Source organism: Hemitrygon akajei, chromosome 12, assembly GCF_048418815.1.
Source record: "Hemitrygon akajei chromosome 12, sHemAka1.3, whole genome shotgun sequence".
Classification (NCBI taxonomy): Eukaryota; Metazoa; Chordata; class Chondrichthyes; order Myliobatiformes; family Dasyatidae; genus Hemitrygon; species Hemitrygon akajei.
Genome location: NC_133135.1, coordinates 35,553,374 through 35,578,476, shown reverse-complemented (window position 1 = coordinate 35,578,476; position 25,103 = coordinate 35,553,374). Strand labels below are relative to the sequence as shown.

The window sequence follows — 25,103 nt, the reverse complement described above, 5'->3', positions numbered from 1 at the left end:
TAAAAATTGCAGTACATAACACAGATGGTATTATTAAGAAACATACTTGAAGTCTGAAATTTTTTTTCTGCTGTCTCAAGTCTTCATAATGCCATTTAAAAAATTCCTTTCCCATCATGAAATCCTGTTGAGTCTGCAAACATGCCCAGTGTTCCAGTTGCTCGTCAATCCAGTGAATTTACAGATCTGCAGGTCTGTTCATTAAGTCTTTCACATATGAATTTAATGTTAAAATACAAATTTAATCCTATTTTCTATTACATGAAAGTGTTTTCCCTTCCTCATTTAAAAGAGAAACTTACTTTTAATTCCATGAAGTGTTGTGTCAGCTGTTTTTTTCTGTGACAGCACATCTGTGCAGATGAGATTCTGATATTGTTACGACTTTTATGCTGGTGCTCTCATTTAAATGAGGAACTCCAAACTCTTTTAAAGGGTGTAGGGGTCACCTTATGTATATGTAAAGATATGATAGAAGAGTGAAAAAAAAAGCCGACTACTGAGGAATTTCAAATAAAGAAGATAGATTACTCCGCATTGTCTCATGGGATTAACTAATAGTGTTTTATAATTTTAAATGAAATAAAAAAGTAGCTGTCTAGGCAAAAAGAGACAAGAGCAGATTTAAGCATTCAGAATTGAATCTTTCATTTTAATAGCGCACCATAGTGAAGGGCTTTAAGATTCTGATTTCTGCATATTGGCCCATTTAGTTAATAAGGCAACAATAATGCAGTTGAGTAACTTTGTTCTTCATTCTCATCTTTCATTCCAAACAGACCAATGGGGGGAGGGCAAGTTAGTTAATACCAATGTTGACTTAAAAGCCATGATTTATATTGTATACAAAATGGCTTACAGGAGATTGAATTAATGATCAAATACTACAGGCCATTATAATCTATAATGTTTTAAAGATCAAATGCCAAAACTAAGATTAGACTAAGAATATAAGCTTTCACAAGTGCAGTAATGTAGAATAATTGAAAGAGCTTCCAAAAACAAAACAGACAAGGGAAAGAAATGAGACCATGACATTACTCTGAAGGTTTATCTGGTATGCACCCAAGATACAAAAGTAAATGTTTTCTAACCCAAAATAAATACAGTAAACTGTTTAAGACCAGATAGAGCTTTAACTAAATGTCATGTAGAAAGAATAGACTACTAAATAAACATCTTCCAAAGATACTGCAAGAAAGATGAGCTACCTTACCATTGGCACTTGATCTATTGCTGAGGCCTTTAGTTTTTCCTTTACTTGTTGGGCAATTTCTCTGAGGTAGGGGAGAGAAAATTCCCTGAACTGCTCATATCCCAAATGGCCAGCATGAGATTCAAACACTTGCAGCGCCTGTGAAACAAAAAAAAAAGGAAATTATTTCAAGGAAGAGAGAAATAAAATACATCAGGAGCTCTGATGCAACATTTCATTCATAGTTCTTTCTAGTACAAGGTCACCAGCCCTCACTAACCCATAATCTAATCTTATTTTCAATATACATCAACCACAGATTTTTCATTCTGCTTTCAAAGGGCAACATGATCTTGTTTGAATGGTGGGGCAGGCTTGAAGGGCTGATTGTCCAATTTTGAATCATGCCTCTTATACTGTTAGCATTTGACACAATCAAGCACAGTTTTATTCTTATAAAAAATGCTCACACACATGCACTTTCCTGTAGGAATCAGTGTAAATTTGATGCAGAAGTCATGGCTAATTTTTCTTCCTTTGTTCTGAAGGCACTGGGGCAGCTTCTGAGGAGCCACTACCAAGACAGAACTGATAGCAACTAATAGTACTGACAAGGGGTCAATGCTAGCTCCTATAAACTTCTGGTTCTGCCAGTTGGAAAATAATCTTAAATCAAAAACAAGAGATTCTGCAGATGCTGGAAATCCAGAGTCATTATCATCATTATGTGCTGTGTCCTATGACATGGGTGATCATGGTCTATGACCATGATTGGTCTTGGCAAATTCTACAGAAGTGGTTTGCCACTGCCTTCTTCTGGGCAGAGTCTTTACAAAACAGGTCACCCCAGCCATTATTGATCATTTTCAGAGATTGTCTGCTTGGCATCAGTGGGCACATAACCAGGATTAGTGATCTGCACCAGCTGCTCATATGACCATCCACCACCTGCCATGGCTTCACGTGATGCTCATTGTGGGGGTGGGGGGGGAGGCTAAATAGGTGCTACACCTCGCCTCAGGGTGACCTGCAGGCTAGCAAAGGGAAGCAGTGCCCTACACCTCCCATGGCTGAGATATATCTCCATGTCGCCACTCCAGGAAATTCAGAGTAATGTACACAAAATGGTAGAGGAACTCAGCAGGTCAGGCAGCATCTATGGAAAAGAGTGCAGAGTTGATGGTTCAGGCAGAAACCTTTCATCAGGTCACGGGAGCCCTGTTTATGAAGCTATCACTTTGGTTGGTGGACATGTGATAGCTGGGCTGCTCATATATAAACTGGGAACCTATTGTACTTGAAAACTATATCATTGGGGAAACTCATTGCCTCTTCCAAATCGCAGCCTTGCAATTCATCTCAGCAAGTAATCACAGAGCTGTTATCGCATGGCAGGAAGGCTATTTGGTTAGAGTCTATAATGGTTCTAAGCAAGATCCATAGTGCTAATCTTGTTCCCTTACCCCGTTTTCATTGCCCTAACAATTCAATCCTCTTTTGCAGCTCACTTTTGAATGATCCAATTGAATGAGTTACCAGCAGTGCATTCCATAAGACCATAAAGGCCGATTTATACTTTTGCGTATGGGCTATGCCGTAGCCTACACGGTAGGCCTGCTTTATACGTCTGCGTAGGCTCTACGCCGTAGCGAGCATGTGCTGGTGTGCGCCAAAACGCTAGCTGGCGGTGGGGTTTCTATGCCACTGTGTTGAGTTTCTTTGTGAGAGACGTGGACGAGGAAATGCATTTCAAACATTTTTGCATGTTGGCAGGTAGATTTGATGATTTGGTTCATCTGTTTTGCATTGGTGTACAGGCATGGCGGAGAAGAAGCGACCGGAAATGCGATGCTACCAAGTACACCAATCACAGTTGTTGCAGTCTGCGTCGCCGTGAGGCGCGAGTTACTTTTTTGGGGAGGTGTATGTCACCCTACAGCGTAGGGTACACTGTACCTATGGCGTAGATGTGACGCAGAAGTATAAATCAGGCTTAAGACACTGGAGCAGAATTAGGCTATTTGGCCCATCAAATCTGCTCCACCATTCCATCATAGCTGATTTACTATCTCTCTCAAGTTGAGTCTCAACTTCATCCTCCTGCCTTCACCCTTTGACATCCTGTTTAATCAAGAACCTATCAACCTTCATCTTAAACATACCCAGTGACTTGGACTGCACATCTGTCTGTGGTAATAAATTCCATAGATTCACCACCCTCTCCCTAAAATTATTTTTCCACATCTGTGTTCTAAACAGATGTCCCTCTATTCTGAACCTGTGTCTTCTAGTCCTACTCTCCCCCAGTAAAGGAAACATCCTCTCCACATCCACTCTATCTAGGTCTTTCAATATTCAATAGGTTTCAATGACAACCATTCTTCTATACTCCAGTGAGTTCAGACGTAGAGCCATCAAATGCTCATATATTAACCCTTTCATTCCTGCAATCATTATCATGACTCTCTCCAATGCAAGCACTAATTTTCTTTGATAAGTGACCCAAAACTGCTCTCAATACTGCAAGTGTGGTCTGACCAATGCCCCATACAGCCGTAATATTACATCCTTGCTTTTGTATTCTAGTCCTTTTGAAGGGAATGCTAACTTTGCATTTGCCTTCTTAAATACCAACTCAACCTGCAAGTTAACCTTTAGGGAATCCTGCACTCAGACTGCCAAGTCCCACTGCATCTCTGATTTTTGAATTTTCTATCCATTTAGAAAATAGTCCACATCTTTATTCCTTCTACTGAAGTATATGACCATACACTCTTCTACACTATATTCCATTTGCTACTTCATTGCCCATTGTCCCAATGTGTCCCTTTGCAGACACCCTGCTTACTCAACACAACCTGCCCCTCCACCTATTTTTAATATTGTCCACAATCTTGGCCAAAAAGCCATAGCGGAACACCACTAGCCACCGACAGCCAACCAGAAAAGGCTCCTTTTATTCCCCCTCTTTGCCTCCTGCCAGTCTGCCAATCTTCTATCCATGCTAGCATCTTTCCTTTAATAGCATGGGCTCTTATCTTGTTAAGCACCCTGATATGCAACACCTTGTCTTCTGAAAATCCAAATAAATAACACCTACTGATTTTCCTTTGTCTATCCTACCTATTATTTCCTCAAAGAGTTCCAACAGATTTGTCAGGCAAGATCTCCCCTTAACAAAACCATAGCCGGTTAGTGGTGTAGTCATCAGACAAGGCGAATGGTCCCGAGTTCAAGTCCAGCCAGCTCCTTACACACTTTCCCATCCATGCTCGGTTGAATGTTAAAAACAGAGTCAAATGCCACAGAAGTGGCAAAAATGTTACCCGATGCACCGCAAGGCGTCAAAAGGAACAACAATTAAACCATGCTGACTTTGGGCTATTTTGTCATGCGCCTCCAAAACCTCATAATAATAGACTTCATCTTTTCAACCACCGAAGTCAGACTAACTGGCCTATAAATTCCTTTCTTCTGCCTCCATCTCTTCTTAAAGAATAGAGTGACATTTGCAATTTCACAGTCCTCTGCAACCAGAACAGAATCTTGTGATTTTTGGAAGCTTATTACTAATGCCTCCACAGTCTCTTTAGCTACCTCTTTCAGAACCCTGGAATGTAGTCCATTTACACACACTCCAGACACTAACCATTTGTCAGAAAAAGGTGTCTCTTTTGTGGTTTTAGCCATATCCAGAGTTTTGAGCCCTTTGCTAATGACAGTGGCTTCTCTCCTTTAACCCTGTTTAGGCCCTCATTACTTTCATCAGGACCCCTCAACCTCAACCCCCTCTGCACCAAGAACAGCTCAATTTCTCCAGTCTATCCACAAAGAGCTTCACTGTTGGAATTGTTTAACAAAATCCTTTACTGCACCTTCACATCTTGGCTGAACTCCAGCATCCTGAACTGGAATCAAAAATCCAGTTGTGACCAGTGTTTTTAAAAAAGTGTCAAGACAATTCCTCACAGTTAAAACCTCAAAACAACTTGGAAAGCTGTCCAAACCAAAAAACAAGGCACCTCCTGTCAATGAAGCAGGAGATATTCCTCTAGATCTTATTCCAGTTTTGATCTATTGTCTGAGGCTGTCAAGTAGATTGACAATGGTGCCATGAAACCCAGATTACAAGAGAGTTATATCCATCAAGTCACTTGCCCATAGAACTTATGGCAATATAATAATACAGCCGAAAAGATCAGAATTAGAGTTATACAGCATGGAAACAGACCCTTTGGTTCAACTGGTCTTTCCTTCCTACTGGTCTCAGTTGCCAATGCTTGGCCCATAACATACCAAGCCCCAACCTCCGTGTGCCTATCCATATGCTGCATAAATGTGCAAACTGTATCTTCCTCAACCACTGCTGCTGGCTGCTTGTTCTAGCTACGCACTACCTTCTCAGCTCTCAGGCAAGTCTCTACCCTTTAATCTTGCATCTGTACCCTCTAGTTTTAGACTCAATGCTGAAGACTGTGACTGTCCACCTTATTCATGCCCGTCATAATTTTATAAACGTCTACAAGGCCACTCATCATTCTACGAGACTCCAGCGAATTAAGATCCAATGTGGCCAATCGCTCCCTATAACTCAAGCCCTCTAGTCCAGGCAAGATCCTTGCAACTCTCTGCTGCCCCCTCTCCAGCACGACAAAGTCTTTCCTACAACAGAAACTGTACACAATACACCAAATGCTGCTTCACCAAGACTTCACAACTACAACACATTCCCCTACTCCTGAACTTGATGGCCGAATTAATAAAGACTAACAGGCTAAACATCTTCATCACCTTGTCCACTTGGTGGCATTTTTGATTGACAGCACTCTGCTCTGCCATTCACTACACAAGTCCTACCCTGACTTGACTGTCCAAAATGCTTCACCTCACACTTATCCATTTGTCATTTCTCAGCTCATCTCCCTAACTGATCAAGATTTCTGACATTCATTATAATCTGCTTCACTTATCATCATGACCCCCTCAATTCTGTATCATCAGCAAACTTCCCAATCCTGCCTTGTTCCATTTCCATCCAAATCATTTAGATAAATAATGAATAACAGAAGCCCCAATACTGACTTCTGGAGCACCCACTAGTCACAGAACTCCAGTCTGAATCAGCCTTCAAACATCACACTCTGCTTCAAATCATCTAGCCAATTATAGACCCACTTTGCAAGCTCCCCCTGAATCCCATACATTCTAACCTTCCACATCAGCATGACATGTGGGACCTTATCAAAGGCCTTACTACAGTCAACACTGATGATATCCACCACCCTACCTTCACCCATCCCCTCAGTTGAAACACTTCAAGATTTGTCAGACAAGACCTTCTATACACAAAACCATGCTGACTATTCATGATAAGACCTTGTCTACCCAAGTGATGGTGGATCTTGTCCCTCAGAATCTCCTCCAGTAACTTCCCTACAACTGAAATCAGGCTCACCAGCTTGTCCTTGCTATCCTTCTTGAACAATGGAACATCATTAGCCATCCCCCCAGTCTTCTGGATTTCACCAGTGGCTAATGAAGAAACAAATCTCTACAAAAGCCTCCATAATTTCTTCCCTGCACTTGGTCAGGCCATAGAGATTATCACCTTAACGTGCTTCAAGGCTGTAAATACCTCCTTCCTCATAATAGACTTTTGATCCAAAACTTTACAACTTATTACCCTCATTTCTCTGACATCTGTATTACTCTCCTTAGCAAACACCAAAGAGAAATAGACCCTAAATACCTCATCTTCTCTTGCAGCTCCACACATAGGTGACCCTAGTCACCCTTTCACTGTTAATTCCAAAGGCATCAAATCATTCTCACAGATAGGCGATTAAAAAAACAGTTAACAGTTGCTAAACCAGTCTCTTAAGCAATCCATATGCAGCTATGCAAAGTTCACTTTCATTATTTGAATGAAGTGCATTCGCTCAATAAAGCAATACCTACAAATTCAAATCCATTACATCAACAATGCAGAAATGAGATTGTTGCTGACAGGATTGCAGTAATATTGACTGTTGCAAGTAACACAGCTTCTTAAAGAGGATATGCAAAATGTACACACTATTTTTCTCTCACGTTCCAAATGGGCCTGTCTCAGGGCATAGTAACATTGTGATTAATATCTCAGCCATCAAATTTCCTGAGGAAGATAGTTGTATGGACTGAAGTTATTACCCCAGTAAATGGCCATAGTATAACATTTTGAACAAAAGGTGTCCAATAATGGTGAGGTACCAAACTATAAATAATAAAAAAAAAGAACTCAACAATGCCTTTTCCTTCCCCACAGATGCTGTTTATTGATTGAGGATTATGAAGGAACCATGAAAACTCCACTGGTGCTCAACAATGTTACCTCCCAAATGGAGACTCATTGTCACACAATCTTCGTTCATCTATAGCCTATCAATTGTAGCATTGCTTCTTTAACCTATCAGCTGAACATGCACAACATTCAAGACTGTGTGTAAGTGCTGCCATCCAGTGGTGAATTTTAGATATTGCCAGGCCTACCTTTATGAAGTTCAAAGTTCAATAGCACTGAGCACCCCATTCCTAACTTACAGGTTGGAAGCAATAGAACAACAGTTATCTATTTGAAGTATCTGTCAATTCCTGAACAAGGATAACAAATACTTCAGAGAACTGTTGTTCAATTGCAAAAATGACTTACAGAAAATATAAAGGTTGATTCTGAAGGAATTTGATTAAAAAGATTGAACTATCACTTACCTGAGCTCCTGCTGCCACTTGTCCCACCAGATAATTGATGATAACATTGGTGAGAATTTTCAGAAGCTTATGACAGACTAAAGGATGTTGATATAACCAGCGTTTTGCTTTCGACATTGTATTTGAGCCACCTCCTTCTATCATGTAAGCCATCAAAGTCCACTATGAGAAGAAATAAAATGAAACTTATTTTCCAATTATTTATTGTAATTAACAACTCATTTTTAATTGCTGTCCATCCCTCCTGAAACAATAAAACTAAAAGATCATAGGGCTTGGTAGATGGAAAGGAATCTCCCCTTTTGGTAACACGGTCAGAACTAGGAACTGGAGTGCATACTCCATCAATCTGATCAATCATATATTGGGAAAAAATTAAAAAGAAAATAAACAGCTGCAACAACTCAGTGAGTCAAGCAGCATCTGTGGAGACCAATGTTCTGGGTCAAGACTGGCATCAGGAGTTACATCCTTTGCCTTCACAGATGCTGCTTGACTCACTGAACATTTCCAACAATTTACTTTTTGCTCCAAATTTCAGCATCTGCCATCCATTACGACTCCAAATCATATATTGAGTGTGGTTTTTAATCAGGAGTAGTTGAAGACCCATTGAAACACATGGACAATAAACTATGTAATTTTGATTTTCGTTCGCATTGTGAAAACAATTAACTCAGATGGGGCCTGTCAGCTGTGGTTGGCAGCTTATCCAAGAGAAGGAAAACTCTGGTCTCAAACCTCCGCTGCCTTGCTGCTACTCCCACTCATGGGGAAGGCTTCTGGAGTAAACCCAGAGGAAAATTCCAAAGTTGGAGTCCCTAAGGCTGTCCTACATTGAGTTCAACGCTGACTGGCAACTCCCGCAGTGCTGCTGGTGCCAAACTGTATGAGTCTCTGACATTCTTTTGAATTCATCAGCTATGAGGAGAGGGGGAGCTTGCTGTATGGGGAACAACTTGTTCTCTGTATTGTACTGCCCTGGCTTGTGTACTGAACATAGATACCTAGTGTGCAACATCCAAGGTTGACCATGACCAAGGGGGCCCTCATGTGAGACAATAACTTGTTCAGACATACAGTGTAGAAAGAGGAAGAAATGTTTCTAATGGCAATAAAAGTCCTTTCAATTTCAAAATCTTAGCTACGTTACAAAAATAAAATTACCCTATTTATAACCTTCACTTAAATACTGATAAAATTCTAATTTGTTAGACCTTGTGCTGTTCACTATGAAGGCTTGTCACTTTCACCCCAGTTAGTACAACTGTAATGTTTTGCCAGCATACCGGGGCTCCTGAGAAGCCGATAAGAGGAACATCTCCGTTCAGCTTGTGACGAGTCAATGTTATAGCTTGGAACACATATGCCAGCTTCTGATTTACATCCACGTTCTCATTCAGTTTCTCAAGATCAGCAGGTTCATTCAGTGGGTCTGGAAACGTAGGACCTTTCCCTGGAACCATAGTCACCTCCATCCCCAGTGCCTTAAAATTTAAAATAAGTAGAAAACAGTTCAAATGTAACCAACAAAACAACTTCAATTAGGTTTGCTGATATCACAAATGTTTGGTTTTCAATGTACATTTCAATTATAAAAGTTTCTTTATCTTTTTTCTTCTTGTTATAGACAAGAGGAGAATCAATTATCCTTTTTATTATATATTATTAGATTAATTCTATGTTTGATTGTGATCATTTGTATTTTTCCTTCTACTTGAATTGTTATGATATAGAGTTTTGAGACAATTCTCCTCGTTTATATATATGTAAGGGGTTTCTTCTTTATGTTACTGCGTATGTTATTTAAAATGGCTTCTTTGTTATGTTAAAAGTAAAAATGCTTCTGTTAACTGGTGAGAGAGTGCTTTCTCTCGCAGCTTGTTTGAGATATAATTGCTGATAACGAGAATTGTATTCATCTGTTAACCAATTGGGAAAGATGTTATTCTTTCTTGTGGGGCTGTAAGCTAGTGTTGCGCAGGCTTTAGGGAGAGTTGGAGGGGAGATCGAGAGGAAGACGGACGTGCTGGGAGTGCTGTGGTCGATCACTTCGGCTGGTCCCGAGCTACGAGTCGTGGGGTCAGAGTAGGTCGCAGGGGAAGAAGGAAGGTCCTGAGCTCCAACTGTGTGTGCACGAAGAAACCCCATTTTTTTTTCCATTCGTTCCTTTTTGTATTGTTTCTTTATAAATCTTACTTGGACTATGAGATTAATAAAGTGTAACTTGTAAAATGTACATTGTGTGCTGGCTGATGATTGATGTTTGAGGCCGTATCAGGTGGCATTGCACAGCAACCGATGCAACCGTGAGACAAGGTTGGGTGGGGGACGGGGTCTCCCCTAGGTACGTACGAGCTGATATAGCTGAGCATTACATATTTTATATATAAACTTTTTTTATTTAACTAATAAAAAGATTGATAAAGAAAAAATGTTTGGGGTAGTAATGGGTACTTATGCCTACATCTGAAAATGAATTTCAAAAAAATCATATTCACACTGCATAATCATAGTAATTAAAAGCAAACTTCAGATATTTATTCTAGCAGTTATTATTTGAAGATTCAACATTTGTGCTGGATTAAAGTGTCACTTAACTGTCACAAATGTGACTTAAGTAGTTATCAGGCCTGGATTCACGTTCACAAATTGTCTGATGCCTCACTTTAGTGGCATTTATATTTATGGTTGTCACTAATATTCTTGACAACATGAATAACCAATGTTTAGTAAATAAGCAGCTTTTAATCTGCACCAAAAAATGATAGCACTGTACAACCATGCACCCAGCAGAGTGAAAACCGTTCTAAATCCATAAATGCGAGAAGAACGATTAAATGAACTAACACCTTATTGTCCACATGTAAAAATCTCCCTTATGCAATTATACTAGATTATAGAAGGCTAGAGATTAAATCACATATAGAAAAGATCCTTTTCTGTGCTATATCCAATGGGTAATAGCTAAACTGTGACAGAGCCAGCCCTTCCACAAGATACACTGCCTGAAAACATCAGCTCAAAGTGGTCACTTTTCAACAAATAAAGGACACAATAAAGGTCAATAAAGGACACAACATGTGTGCCTGAGATACACACTCAACGTTTTAGGAAAAGCTCTTTCTCCTCCGCCATCAGAGTTCGGAATGAATCAATAAACATTACTTCACCTTTTTGCACTAATTTTTTCTTATTGCAACTTATAGATATTTTAATTATGTATTGCACTGCACTGCTGTTGCAAAACAATTTTCATGACATTTCAATGATAATAAACCAGATTCTGATACCATTTCAAAACATCTCATCAAAAAGGGCACTTTTGTGTCTTACCTGGGGAATCACCAAGATGTCAGAGAAAATGATAGCAGCATCTAATGGGAACCGCCTGAGGGGCTAAATGACAAAGAAACTCTGATTACAAATAGGTTAATACTGTACAGAATCCAAATTTAAAAGGGCAAGCACAGTAATATCAGATTATTTACTAAAAGTAGAATCGTTTATTTAAATCTTAATGAAGAAAAACCGACCTGACTCAGTACATTATTTAGTAAGTTTTACCTATTCAAATCTATTGTGCTGCCAGAAAACTGATAACCTGAAGTAAGAAATCACACGAACCCAAGTAGAACAGTTAAAACAGGATCACTTGTATCCCCCACCCCTGTAAACAAATAAACAGGAATGCACATTTAGAAAGATGAAAGGGCTTTAAAATGCAAGCTAGTGTATTGTCAGCTTGTGAAATTCTGGCATGGACATTGAATTCACAGTCTCTAACTCAAAAATGAACGCCGTAATGCTGACAAATTTCCACTCTCCAAGACAAAAGTATGGCAGTCAAAAATATTCAAAGAAATTATCATTGAAATTACTTCAATCCTTGGCTGCAATGATTTGTTTTTCAATTTGTACATTCTCTATCTGGAAAACGTTTCTTTACATTTGATAGTATCAAATCGAATGAGAGTGGTAAGAAAGGTGTTTCACTTTTCAATCCAATACCACCTTTTCTGGATAATTGGAGTTTAAAGAGTACGATTTCTTAATATTTACAAGATTCTCTGTTTGACCAACTCACCTGCAATGTCAACTCACAGCAGATCGCCGGAGTGCGACAGGTTGTGAAGAAATCCTGAGTCGCTCGGGTCTCTCGGAATTCTGTGAGAAGGAACAGAAAAGGCTCTTCTACTAAAGTAGCACCTAGTGCATTGGAATCCATTGTTGGGTACAGCAACTCTTACCAGGAAAAAACATGTATTGGGAGCATAAATTAGCAACTGATTTACTCTGGAAAAGCACATCAGAAATGTGGAGACTGTTTAGAAAGCACTTGCATGGCGTTCTGGATTTGTACTGTTGAGGCAGAGAAAGGGTGGTAGGTTCACAGTTGACAACATAGAATAGGAAGAAAAAGCATACTTAAGGATTAGGAAGTAAGGGTCAGACAGGGCTCTACAGAAAGAGGTCAGGAAAAAGCTTAAGAAGGGATTTAGGAAAGCTCGGAGTGGAAACGAGAAGGTTTTGGTGAGTAGGATCAAGGAAAATCCCAAGGCATTCTACACATTCATAAATAACAGGATGAAACCTCGAGTAAGGATAGGACCAATTGGGGATAAAAGAGGAATCATGCCTGGAGTCAGAGGAGTCAAGAAAGGTCCTTAATGAATACTTTGCTTTAGTATTCACAAGTGAGAGGGACCTTGATGAATGCGAGGACAACATCAGGCAGGCTGATATGCTGCAACATGTTGATAATTTTTTTTTTAAAAAGAGGATGTGCTTGAACTTTAAAAAAAACGAGGACAGATAACTCCCTGAGGCCAGAGAGGATACAAGGTCATAAGATATAGGAGCAGAATTAGGCCATTTGGCCCATCAAGTCTGCTCCACCATTTCAACATGGTTGATCCAATTATCCTCTCAGCTCCAATCCCCTGTCTTCTCCCTGTAACCTTTCATGCCCTGACCAATCAAAAATGTATAAACCTCTGTCTTAAATATACATAAAGATTTGGCCTCCATAGCTAACTGTTGCAAAGAATCCCACAGATTCACCACTCTCTGGCTAAAGAAATTCCTCCTCATCTCCATTCTAAAAGGATGCCCCTCTTTTCTGAGATTCACTGTTACATAACAAGTGTTTTGAGAAAGTATCTGTGCTGGAGAATCTTCAAACTTCACACCAGGACTTCAAATTCAAATGAATTTGATACACTTAAGATCTGCCCAACACTTACTGACTTAATGGTTCTGTTCCTTACCTGGGAGATACCTTCCTGCTTGCCTCATGCACCAGACAGGAACATGATCAGTCACTTCACCCCATGCCGCTTTGAGAAATGTATCATTTTTCAGGGCAGGAAAATCTTTGGATCTGAAAAATCATTCCAATAAATGCAAATAAAAAGTTGCACAAGAATAGAAATTTTTAATAATGATTCAACGATTCAAAGCATATTTATTATCAAAGAATGTATAAATTATACACCTTGAAATTTGTCTGCTTGTAGACAGCCACAAAGTAAGAAACTTGAATAACCAAATTAAAAAAGGCAAAAAAAACCAAAAACCACTGCATAGAGAAAGAGAAAAGAAACACCTTGTGCAAGCAATAGAAGCAAGCCAACATCATTTGCGCCAGACTGAGTCCCAGAGCAGCCGGAGTAGGCCCAAGCCTCAGTCCCTAGTTTTCACACCAGCGGGGCTAAACACACAACAGCTGGACCAGTTCACAGCCTGTTTGCCGCAGAGAAAGGAACAAACATTCATCAGAGAGTGAGCAAAATCAGCCTGACCTTTGCCTCCATACCAGTCTATCTGGGCTAATGTTTAAATTGTCCAAGCACCGGGTAGTGCCACATTCTAGGACCTGAATCCAGGCGCCCCGACGTGCCTGGGCCGCTCCTCCCGAAACCGTATACAATCTCACCAAAATCGGCTCATCACTTGGAGTAATCCAACCTCACACCCGGGCTAGGTGGACGGGCACCAAAACTTCCGTGTTGAGTCCTCTCCAAATCACTCACTCCATCTCATACAGCGATACCACCAGCTCAGTCAGCAACCATGGCTCAAACATGTTGCAGCTCACAATGTCCCAGAACAGCTTATCCCCTGGACCAGCCTCACCTCCACCTGCCTCCTCACCGGATGTGGCAATAGTTCTCCACAATTTGCTTTATGAAAGATGTTATAAATAATGTTTTTAAGTTGATTCCCTTGCCTTATTATTTACCAGTAATCTGTTGCACATCTTCAGTAGCACCATCTTAAACCGGAATAATTTTAATCAATACTAATAACAAAATCAACTCTCCGTTAAAATACTCTTCATCACATTTGATCAAGCTCTCTAAATGTTCAGTGTAAAATATCACAATATAGAAAAAAAGTAAATAAGTATACATATGTATATTAGTTAAATCAAAAAATAGAGTAAAAACAAAAATCATAGAAGTGAGGTAGTGTCCAAGGATTCAATGTCCATTTAGGAAGCAGGTAGCAAAGGGGAAGAAGCTGTTCCTGAATCACTGAGTGTGCACCTTTAGGCTTTTATACCTCCTTCCTGAGGGGAACAATGAGAAGAGGGCATGTCCTCCCCAGAAATGTATCTACATTTTCCTTCCAACACAAATTGCCACTCAGCTTAGTGTCCATACCATGCTCAGATATAACACACATTCGTTCTGTCATCCACCAACTTCTATCCACATTGCTAATAGAGGTGTTCTCTCCCTGAGTGATGGCCTTCAAAGAAATAACAGCCCAATAACAGACAAATACATTACGTGTTTGCAAGGTAACTTTCAAGCTAAAATGCTCTTTTTAATTATTTATAAATCAATTGCATTCAACCTAGGAGGCAAATAGAGCCTAGTTTGGCTGGCAACCACAGACAGAAATTAGTGTGGATTTGACCTTCAAATTGATTTGCATTTACACTTCTTGGGGTAAATCCAGAAACAATTTTTCAGAGTCAAATAAAGCAATAACATTTAAAATCAAGTTCCTCTTGTCAGCAACAGGCAATTCCTTGAATGCTTCTAGTTTTCAAAATAAAAGTAAACACAACACAAAGCTCAGTGCAAAATGCTTTGCCGTTCATATATTTGTAAAAAAATGTAGAGACAAAAAACATCAATGGATTTATTAGCAAGTGGAAACAAACTAACCTTTCAATTATAATGAGCTTAGGTATTATCGTAGGTTGTTATAGGACTTTTCCTCTCCTGTACCTTTTTCTCATGCTGCCCGTTAGTTAACAGGAGAGGCATCTAGTCCACTAACTTTATCAGGCTGGGCAGACATTAAACCCCACCAAAGCAACAGGGTGCACAAGAAACCGCATATGGAATTATAATTGTAAATCAGTAACCCAATGACAGTCTATTGAGTTATAAGAGTACTATTGTTGCACCTTATTTTTGACCAATCATGCAGAATATATAGTCTCTATACTTCTTTAATGTTTCAAACCAAGTTACAAAACATACTTCCTTTGGATATAATTTAAAAGCAGAAAAAAAATGAAGTGTTTTCATTTTCCTTTCAGCATATCTGAAGTTTTTACAGTCATTAAGCACTTTAAGTGCAGGGTGTATGTTAATGTTTAAAAAGTATGCATTTAATTATGTAGGTACAGCAAGCTCTCAATTAACCGTCACATTGTAATAAGTGGATAATTTCCTTTAGTGTTATGAGTTAAAGGATAAATACTGGCCAGAAATTACTGTTCCGCAAAACAATGCCCTAGAATTTTTTAAATTTTTTTTTTTAAACTCTCATTCAGGGGATATAATCTTATTTTTAAGATGATATTTTTTGATGGTGCAGCACTCCACCCAGTACCACACTTGATTTTGAATAAAACCCATTTCTGTGACTATATTGCTATCTTCTTATTAAAACATAAAATGTACAGACACTGCAAAAAGAGAATACATATACTGCAAATGAATTACACACAAATATTACTTTGGGAACTCAAGGCTGGAATAATAGGTTTTCTGAACCATAATTCTTCATTTTGTTTGAATTTGGCAAAAAAAAACAGGAAATAGTCTTGGCAATGATAACAATAAAAGGAACTAAACTGATACAAAAACCCAACTGCTTCAGAGAGGGTATCTGCCGTCCTCATTGAGTTTGCTGAAATCTACTTGTGGTTGAATCTTAATACCTGCTGAAATGGCTGAGCAAAACTACCGGTAAATAAAATAAATTCTCAGTTAAATCAGGGATTTTCATTTTGATCTTATATTACATCAAAGGTACTTGTATTGTTAATCAAATGGCATACAGCGGCGCTAGAAAGTTTGTGAACCCTGTAGAATTTTCTCTATTTCTGCATGAATATGACCTAAGTGTGATCAGATCTTCATGCAAGTCATAAAACTAGATAAAGAGAACCCAATTAAGTAAACGACACACAAAAACATTATACTTGTTCATTTATTTATGAGAAAATGATCTAATATAACATGTATCTGTTGGAAAAAGTATGTGAACCTTTGCTTTTAGTAACTCGTGTGACCCTCTTGTACAGCAATAACTTCAACCAAAGCTTTCTGGTAACTGTTGATCAGTTATTTACATCGGATTGGAGGAATTTTAGGCCATTCCTCCTTACAAAACTCCTTCAACTCTGGGATGGTGGTGGGCTTCCTTGCATGAACTGTTTGCTTCAAGTCCTTCCACAACATTTTTATAGGATTAAGGTCAGGACTTTGACTGTCATTCCAAAACACAATTTTCTTCTCTTTTTATACCATTCTGTTGTTAATTTACTTGTCTTTCAGATCAATGTCTTGTTGCATTATCTGACTTCTATTAAGCTTCAGATGATGGACTGTTACCCTGATATTCTCCTGTAAAATGTCCTGATACAATTTTGAATTCATTGTTCGCTCAACAATTGCAATCTGTCCAGTCCCTGAAGCAGCAAAGTAGCCCTAAACCATGATGTTCCTTCCATATTTCACAGTTGAGATGAGGTTTTGGTGTTGGTGTGCAGTGTCCTTTTTCCTCTAAACATAGCCATGTGCATTTCTGCCAAAAAGTTCAACTGTTATCTCGTCTGTTCACAGAACATTGTCCCAGAAGCATTGTAGAACATCCAAGTGATGTTTACAAACTTGAGACATACAGAAATTGTTTTGGAGAGCAGTGGTTTCCATGAACATCACTAGTGTTCAGTGTTTTTCTTATGATGGATACATGAACAAAGACTTTAGCAAGTTCTAGAGATCTCTGCGCGTCTTTTGCTGTTACCCTTGGGTTCTTTTTCACCTCCTTCAGCATTGCACGCTGTGCTCTTGCTGTGATCTTTGCAGGATTCCCACGCCTAGGGCAAGCACTCTTTCCAGTTTAATAATGTCATGCCTTATAAGGGTGATCAGAACTCCAAGTGCTGTCTCACCAATATCTTCTACTAAGTTGGTTACAACTTTTCTTTACATCCACCTTCTTATAGATCACTGTTAATTAATCAATTAGAGAATAATTTCCCACAGTCCACTGAACCCTAAAGACAGTGATAGACAGGAAAAAGAAAAAAGGCCTAGAATTTTTTTCTATTGACTGAAATGGTTGAAGTAAAACTGAAAACCTGCAGAGTCCAGCTTAGATCAATCTGATTGTATCTACCAAAATTGTCAGCTGGTACAATGCTGATAGAGATGAGGACGCCCTTTGTCCCAGATAAAAAGCATGTTGCAAGCTGGTTAACTGAAGAATCGAGATTCTGGGAAGTGGACTGGGGAGGGTAATAACTGGAAGAACACCCAGAGACCACATTGCTGCACTCAAACACCTGCTCCAGATAAACTGCTATTGTTAATATATGCATGGCACAATTCCTCAAGATAGTTAACACCAGCGTGTAGCTCCAATAAGTGTAAAATCAAATTAAACCTTCACTTATTTTTTTCTTGATACAAAGGTGGGATTAAATATAAGAACACAGATACTTCTGCTCTTATTTCACGAAATGATCTGTTTCTTTATTAGGTTAACTGACTGATAACTCTGAATATGGTGAAACATTTGCAAATAAATATTGAAGAAATCAATCATTCATTTTCTGGCCTTTGTACAAGGCACCATGATGTGCAGCTTGGAGACAATGTACGATAAGTAGGAAGCAAAGCCATTGAGCACAGAGGTTATGTTAAAATTTTGTAAGTGTCTGGTAAGGCCACAATTGGAGGATTAAATCTAAATTTGATCTCCACATTTGAGGAAGGAAGAATGCCAAAGACATACAGCACAGAACCAGACCCTTCAGAACAATTTGTCCAGGCTGACCAAGACACCTATCTAAGCTAGCTGAATTTGCCACGTGGCCTATTTTCCTCTAAACTCCTATCCCTGCACCTGCTCAAATATCTTTTAAATGTTGTTACTGTAATTGCCTCCACTAGTTCCTCTGGCAGCTTGTCCATATATACACCAGCCTAGGTGTGTAGAAGCAACCCCTTGGGTCTTTTTAATGTATTCCCTTCACCTTAAAACTACGCCTTCTGGTTGTTGATTTAACAACTCTGATTTAAGACAGCACTGTGAAGCATGGCGCCAGCTTGTTGGCAGAAATAAAATCTATTAATTACTTTATTAATCACACTTTTTCTTGAAAATTATCAACACAATCAATAGCCTGTAATTTCCCTTTCAGAGTTGAGCTTTCGAATTGCCTGCACAACCTGGCATTTTTGTGGTGTGAACTGAAATATCGAAGGTGCAGGATGGTTATGGCGTGGCGTGTAGAAGTTGAACTGAGGTAGTGGGGCCCAGGCCTGAGAGCAGGGAACAAGTAGAAGGTTAACTGACTTAAGCACTAGGCTGAATTGGATAAGTCAGGTATGGGCTGATTGAAGGCCACAGATCCCAGGCCTTGAGAATGTATTGAAGCAGTAGGGCCTGGGTCCGAGAGTGAGGATTGACCTGTTGTTTGGCAGATTTAAGCACCGGGCCATATTGAAAAGGTCACAGTGTCAGGGCTAGGTTCATTCTGCTGCTTTGTTTGGTTTACGTGTCTCTGCACTGAACTGAGGCAGTGGACTGCAACCATGGCCTTTGACTGGCTTTGTGGTGGACTCACTTTGGTGAATTTCAGTTCTGAATGTTATTTGCTTACTTTCATTGTCTGCGCAATTCATTTTTCTCTGCATATTGGGTGTTTGACGGTCTTTTTTTTTAAATGGTTCTATTGGATTTCTTTGTGTTGTGACTGCCTGTAAGGAGATGAATCTCAAGGTTGTATCTAGTATACATACTTTAATAGATGTACTTTGAGTTTGTTGATGACTTTTCCTTGAGTAGAAAATCTCTGTGTATTCACCATATCTATGGCTGTCATGAATTTATATACATCGTCAGCTCTCTGTCCCCTAAATACCAAGGAACAAAGGCTAATCTCACTCTTTAACTCATACCCACATGTTCTACCAACATTCTCAATCTTCTTCGCACTCTTTTCAGCTTAGGTAACCAAACATTGAACAAAATACTCTTGGTGGAGCCTCAAACTGCAACATAACATCCCAACTACTGTATTCAATGCTGTGCATTTCTTCAGCATCCATTGGCTGATGCCATTTTCAGGGCATGTCTAAGACGTAGACAATGTAGGAAAAGATTTAGTAGAAAGGTTTTAGAATGAAGAGTTTCACTGGAGAAATTAGAATAGTTTCCCTAAAATCAAGGAAGACTTAGAAGAGATTTAATAGTAATCTGCAAGATCCTGACAGGTTTTGGTCAATTGAATAGTGTGAAGTTGTTCTTGCTACATGTGCTACAAGGGTCAAAAGACAAAGATTCAAAATAATGGGCAAAATTTAGTGGAAGGGGTGCAAAGAAAATTCCCTTTAATAAAAAAAAAACTCACTGCCAGCAAGAATGGTGGGAAAACAATCAGAAACAGTTTTTTCAAGGGAATTGTAAACCACAGAGAAAAAGTAATACTTTAAAGAGCTAGTGAACAAGATTAACCAGGCTGATTTACAAGGCACTAGTGGGGATTCAATGACCTCCTGTAAAAATTCTATTGTATTTAATTGTAAAATACAAACTCTTTTTGCTGCAGAATTATATTTCCAACATTAACGTCTCTCTTCTCCCCTCTCACATCAGGCAGGAGATTCAAAATCCAAAAAGCACATACCATCAGGCTGAAGGTCAGTTTCTACACCACTGTTATAAGACTATGAATGGTTCTCTTGCAACAAAGTAGAGTTCTCAACACACGGCGTGGACTCTGGTTACACAACTCCAATAACCCAGTGATCATATACATATAAATAAACACTAGACATGACAAACAATGAATTTAATATGCTTCGTTACTTCTCACAAGTTGAAAACTTGCTATTAAACGACACAGAAGGGACTTCAATTCTGAACAGAGAGCTTCTTTTGAAGTTGCGGCCAGAGAACTGGAAAGAAAATCATCACTGTTCAATTAGAATAAGAACACAGTTGCTGAACGATTCGGGCTGCTTCCATCACAGATATTGGCTGAGGATGACCAGTAACTTCGGACCTCAAGGAGCCGCCGAGTTGATACTGACCGGCGTTTGATTTAAAACATGGCTCACGCCCGGGGCACTACTGCAGGCCACCCTCCTCATTGCCCACTGCAAGCCCACACGTCCGATGACGATGTTCCTATCCCAAACAATTACTTCTGTGTAAAGTTGCCCCTACCTGCAGAGATCTCCGTGCTCCATAGCTGGTGCTCGGCGTCTACCACCGCTCCCGCCTGGGCACTGCCATGTTGACAGGTGACTACCTGCCCACGTGACAGCTTCAGCCAATCGTCTCTCAGGGATCGGTCAGGACCCGCACGTGATCGGGATGGCCCAGTCGGCGAGCGGCGGTGGTCACGTGCTCTCGCCCAGCCCCGCGGAAGGGTCCCGGAAGGCGAAGATACGGGGTGGCACCCGGCTTCTGAGCAGGAGGAGGAGGAGGAGGTGGCAGGGTGTGAAGTAAGTGACAGGGCTGAGGTTAACGCGGCTTTCAGCGGGAGGGGAGTTGTCAGTGGGAATGATAACTGCGGAGGTATTTCATAAAATGCAGAAACAGCTGATCGCCCGTTCGTTGTATAATGGCCAGTTGAGGACTTGGATTATTAAGAAATTCCATTAAATATCAAGCTTTGGAAAATAACATGTATTAAAACACATTGCACAAAAGAGATTCCTGTTGAGTTCCTCCAGCATTTAATGCGTGTTATTTAAACTCACGGTATCCCTGATGTGGAATGTAAATATTGTAAATGACTGTGCGATACCATTGGAGCCCTGGCCTTCGTCAACTTGAATGCTGAGCTCGAACTATACATTGCATTGATTGCGTGACTTCATTCCTCTGACTCTCGCAGAAAACCTTTCTCTACAATTTCCTAGCCTTTATGTCTAACTTGGGTGTTTAAAAGAAACTATTGTCGCTCTGTGTTGGTCCTGTGCTGGTAATCACAATAATTCCTGTTAACTCTGAAAATTCTGTTTAGTCTTTATCGATCCACTTAGCTAGTTTATGTATTTGTCAAAAAGAAACTACTTCTGTTATCCATTTCATATTTTCTTCCTTTCATGTTTTTGAAACTGCATTGGACTATCAGTCTAGATTCTGTGTTTGGTCCTGTAGAACTTTAGGTTTTTGCTGTACAAAGATTATTCATTTTTTTAAAATGTTCTTAACTTTGCCTAACTCTGCTCCATTTCTTTTCCAAGGGTCTTGAATGGAAAAGTTTATAAAAAGTAGTAGATACAGCCCAGTCCATCATGGGTAAAGCCCTCCCCACCAGTGAGCACATCTTCATGGCATACTGTTGTCATCAAGGGTCCCCGTCATTTAGGCCATGCTCTTTTCTTGCTGCTGCCATCAGGAAGGAGGTAATGAAGCCTCAAGTCCCACATCACCAGGTTTAGGAACAGTTATTACCCCTCAACCATCAGGCTCTTGAACCAAAGGAGATCATTTCAATCACCCCCAACACTCAACTGATTCCACAATTATTGGACTCACTTTAAAGGCTTAATGTTCTTGATATTTATTGCTTATTTATTATTATTTTATTTCTCTTTATTTGCATTGTTGTCTTTCGCATATTTGTTGCTTGTCCGGTAATGTGCAGTCTTTCATTGATTCTTTCATGTTTATTGTGAATGCCCACAAGAAAATGAATCTCAGGGTTGTATATGGTGACATATATTTACTTTGATCTACTGCTGTGGCCTCATCCATGCTGTGGACGCCTTATAGAACACAATCCTAACGTCTTCTTAAATTGTGTTGTCCAGGAGCTCTGCTTGACCTATTGAGTTTTTCAGCAATCTGTTTTTATGGTTAAAGTTTTTTTTTTCATTATTTAAAAATACTTCCATGAACTGACCTCTCCCAGGTAAGTGGTTTCCTCCAATCCTGCAGTTTCAATGTTCCCAGTAGACCCTACATCTGCATTAGCATCTGTGTTTCTTGATCGTTTGCTCTGATACATCCTGGTGCTGCTGAGCACAAAGTTCTTTTGGGTAATCCTACTACGAAGTACCATGGGATATTTTGCTGCATTATAGTTGTAAAATAAAAGTATTGTGTTATCCATGATAAAAAGCATTTCACAGTCTTGTCATGCAATAAATTATTTGATGTAAATAACATGCAAAGCTTTTAACCTTTCTCGGACTTTTCCCTCACTTACCTGTCTCCAAAATTTGCACCAACTCATGGTATAATATGTTTTGTAATATGCTTTCAAAAATAATGAAATTAGGTTTCTAAATATAAATTTTTTTATAAAAAGCAGTAAACTCCTAAACACTATCAAATCAATATTTGGACATCCTTTGCCTTTAAAACTGCATCACTTCTCTTAGGTACACTGCTGTGCAATTTTTTTTTTAAGAAAATTGGCTGGTAGGTTATTCCAATCATCTTGGAGGACATGCCACAGTTCTTCTGCAGACTTTTGGCTGCCTTGCTTGATTCTGTCTTTCCAGGTAGTCCCAGACAGCCTTGATGATGTTGAGGTCAGGGCTCTGTGAAGCCCATACCATATGAAAGCATATATTTAAAAAAAATCTAAACAACACCTTGTATTCTGTCTGGGTAGCCTCTAAACTGATGGCATGAATGTTGATTTCTGGAACTTCCGGTAATGTCCTCCCTCCCCACTTCACAAGTCCCCATCCACTTTTCCCTCTCTCACCTTAGCCTGCCCTACACCTCCCTCTGGTGCTCCTTCCCCCCCCCCCCCACCTTTTCTTTCTTCCATGATCTCTGTCCTTTCCTGTCAGACTCCCCCTTCTCCACCCCAGTATCTCTTTCACCAGTCAATTTCCCAGCTCTTTACTTCATCCCTTTCCCCTCACGGTTTCACCTATCACCTTGTGTATCTTTCTACCCTCCCCTCTTTAAATCTACTCATCTTTTTTTTTCTCTCCGGTTCTGCCAAAGGGTCTCAGCCTAAAATGTTGACTGTATTTTTTTCCATAAATGCTGCCTGGCCTGCTGAGTTCCTCCAGCAGTTTGTGCATGCTGCTTTGATTTCCAGCATCTGCAGATTTTCCCTTGTTTGTAAATAAAAACCTAGGGTGCCTTAGACTTTTGCACAGTACTAAATATAAACAAGAGTAAGTGAAGAAGGTTATTAGGATCCTCTGAAAGACTGAACTGTTGGGCAAGAAGTAATTGAATTCAGAAGTTGCTTGGAACTCATTGATGGGCCTTCCTATCCTTTATGTAGTTGAAACTGAACTCGTATAAATTGTTAATCATTAATAATGATAATTTTAACTCTTTCAATTTAGACTACAATGAATCCTGAAAATCCACGCTACATTTTGGGAAGGATCAGATTTCTCATTGAATGTATTGATTGCTTCAAGAACAGCAAGCTTTTGCCAGAGGCGCTGTGCTATGTACCCAGAGAGGTCCTGTACAAGTTTTGGAAGGATTCGACCTTCTCTAGTGCATCACTGGGCCGATCACAGTACATTGTTTCAGTTTGGCAATTAGCCTCCCAGTCTCAACGCAAAAAACTCTTTGATATTGAGTTAAAGAGAGGAACTTGTATCAAGGCCACAGGCGAGGAATACTGCAATAGCCATGGCCTCTGGGTGAAGATGAATCAGGTGAATTTTCTTCCAGTTTGCTATCTTTATATTGGTTGGTTTATAATTTGTTAATTGTTTAAGTAATATGATTCTATGAATATATTGGGGCTATTTTTTTCCTTAGTGTGCATTTCTTCAGAGTTTACATTTCAATTGTGAGGTTATTTTGTTGATTTGTGTTGAAAACAGTACACAGGATTGAGCAACAAAGCATTTGATAAAGAATGGTTCTGTTGTGTGTTTCACTGCCACAGAATTGATAAGCTTTTAGTAAAGCATAATGTTGGTGCTGTATTTCCACCTCTCTTACCCTACAAACCACTTCAATGATTATCTACACACTATGTAACCAACAAAAAGAATAATCATTCTGTTTCTATTTTAATATGATGTTCTACAGTAAACCATTTAGAATAAGTCTTCTAACCTGTGTGAACTGTAGCTGCAACATACTTCAAATGTGTTTTAGAGATTTGCTTAACTTTATCATCATTCTTTATGAACCAAATGGCTTATCCTAACAGCCCAAAATGCCAGTTAATGTTTGGTTAGGAAGGCATGACTTGAGACCTTTACTTGCAATGATTCTTCCAATTATGCTGATTTCTTTGATGATGAATGCATCATCAAGGACACCACATTCCCAGCCATTCTTTCTTCTCGCTGCTGCCATCAGGAGGGAGGTATAGGAAGCTTATGTCCCATAACAGCAGATTCTGAAACTGTTATTACCCTTCAACCATTGGGCTCCTGAACCAACATCGATGATTTCACTCACCTCAGATCTGAATTGATTCCAGCCTTGCTCAAGAGATTTCCATTTTCCGTAGTTGATGGTGGTTTTATTACTCACCAGTGCATTGTAGTACGCAAGTTGCCGGTGTAAAAAGACAGCAGTTCCTGGCGTTCTAACAAAAGGCAAACTCAAATATTGATTAAAATTCCTTTGGCTTCTAACTACTAACTGTTGTACAAAGATATAAAGTGCCCGACTTGATGACGAAACCTAATTGCTTAACAATTTGACAATGAGCAATCAA

At 39.5% G+C, this 25,103-nt stretch overlaps 2 protein-coding genes across 2 annotated transcripts in view; one reads left to right on the top strand and one right to left on the bottom strand.

The window, feature by feature from the left end:
- Positions 1-20,763, bottom strand: part of urod (uroporphyrinogen decarboxylase) — a 50,151-nt gene extending 29,388 nt beyond the window's left edge. The window contains exons 1-7 of the mRNA XM_073062896.1: positions 20,654-20,763; positions 13,213-13,325; positions 12,030-12,109; positions 11,279-11,341; positions 9,232-9,429; positions 7,943-8,104; positions 1,217-1,354 (exon numbers count right to left, since the gene is read on the bottom strand). Of these exons, the coding sequence (XP_072918997.1) occupies positions 1,217-1,354; positions 7,943-8,104; positions 9,232-9,429; positions 11,279-11,341; positions 12,030-12,109; positions 13,213-13,325; positions 20,654-20,676 (777 nt within the window). The 5' untranslated portion in view covers positions 20,677-20,763. The remainder of the gene's footprint in view (positions 1-1,216; positions 1,355-7,942; positions 8,105-9,231; positions 9,430-11,278; positions 11,342-12,029; positions 12,110-13,212; positions 13,326-20,653) is intronic.
- A 62-nt stretch (positions 20,764-20,825) lies between these two features.
- Positions 20,826-25,103, top strand: part of hectd3 (HECT domain containing 3) — a 44,297-nt gene continuing 40,019 nt past the window's right edge. Inside the window, exons 1-2 of the mRNA XM_073062895.1 lie at positions 20,826-20,934; positions 23,758-24,081. Of these exons, the coding sequence (XP_072918996.1) occupies positions 23,764-24,081 (318 nt within the window). The 5' untranslated portion in view covers positions 20,826-20,934; positions 23,758-23,763. The remainder of the gene's footprint in view (positions 20,935-23,757; positions 24,082-25,103) is intronic.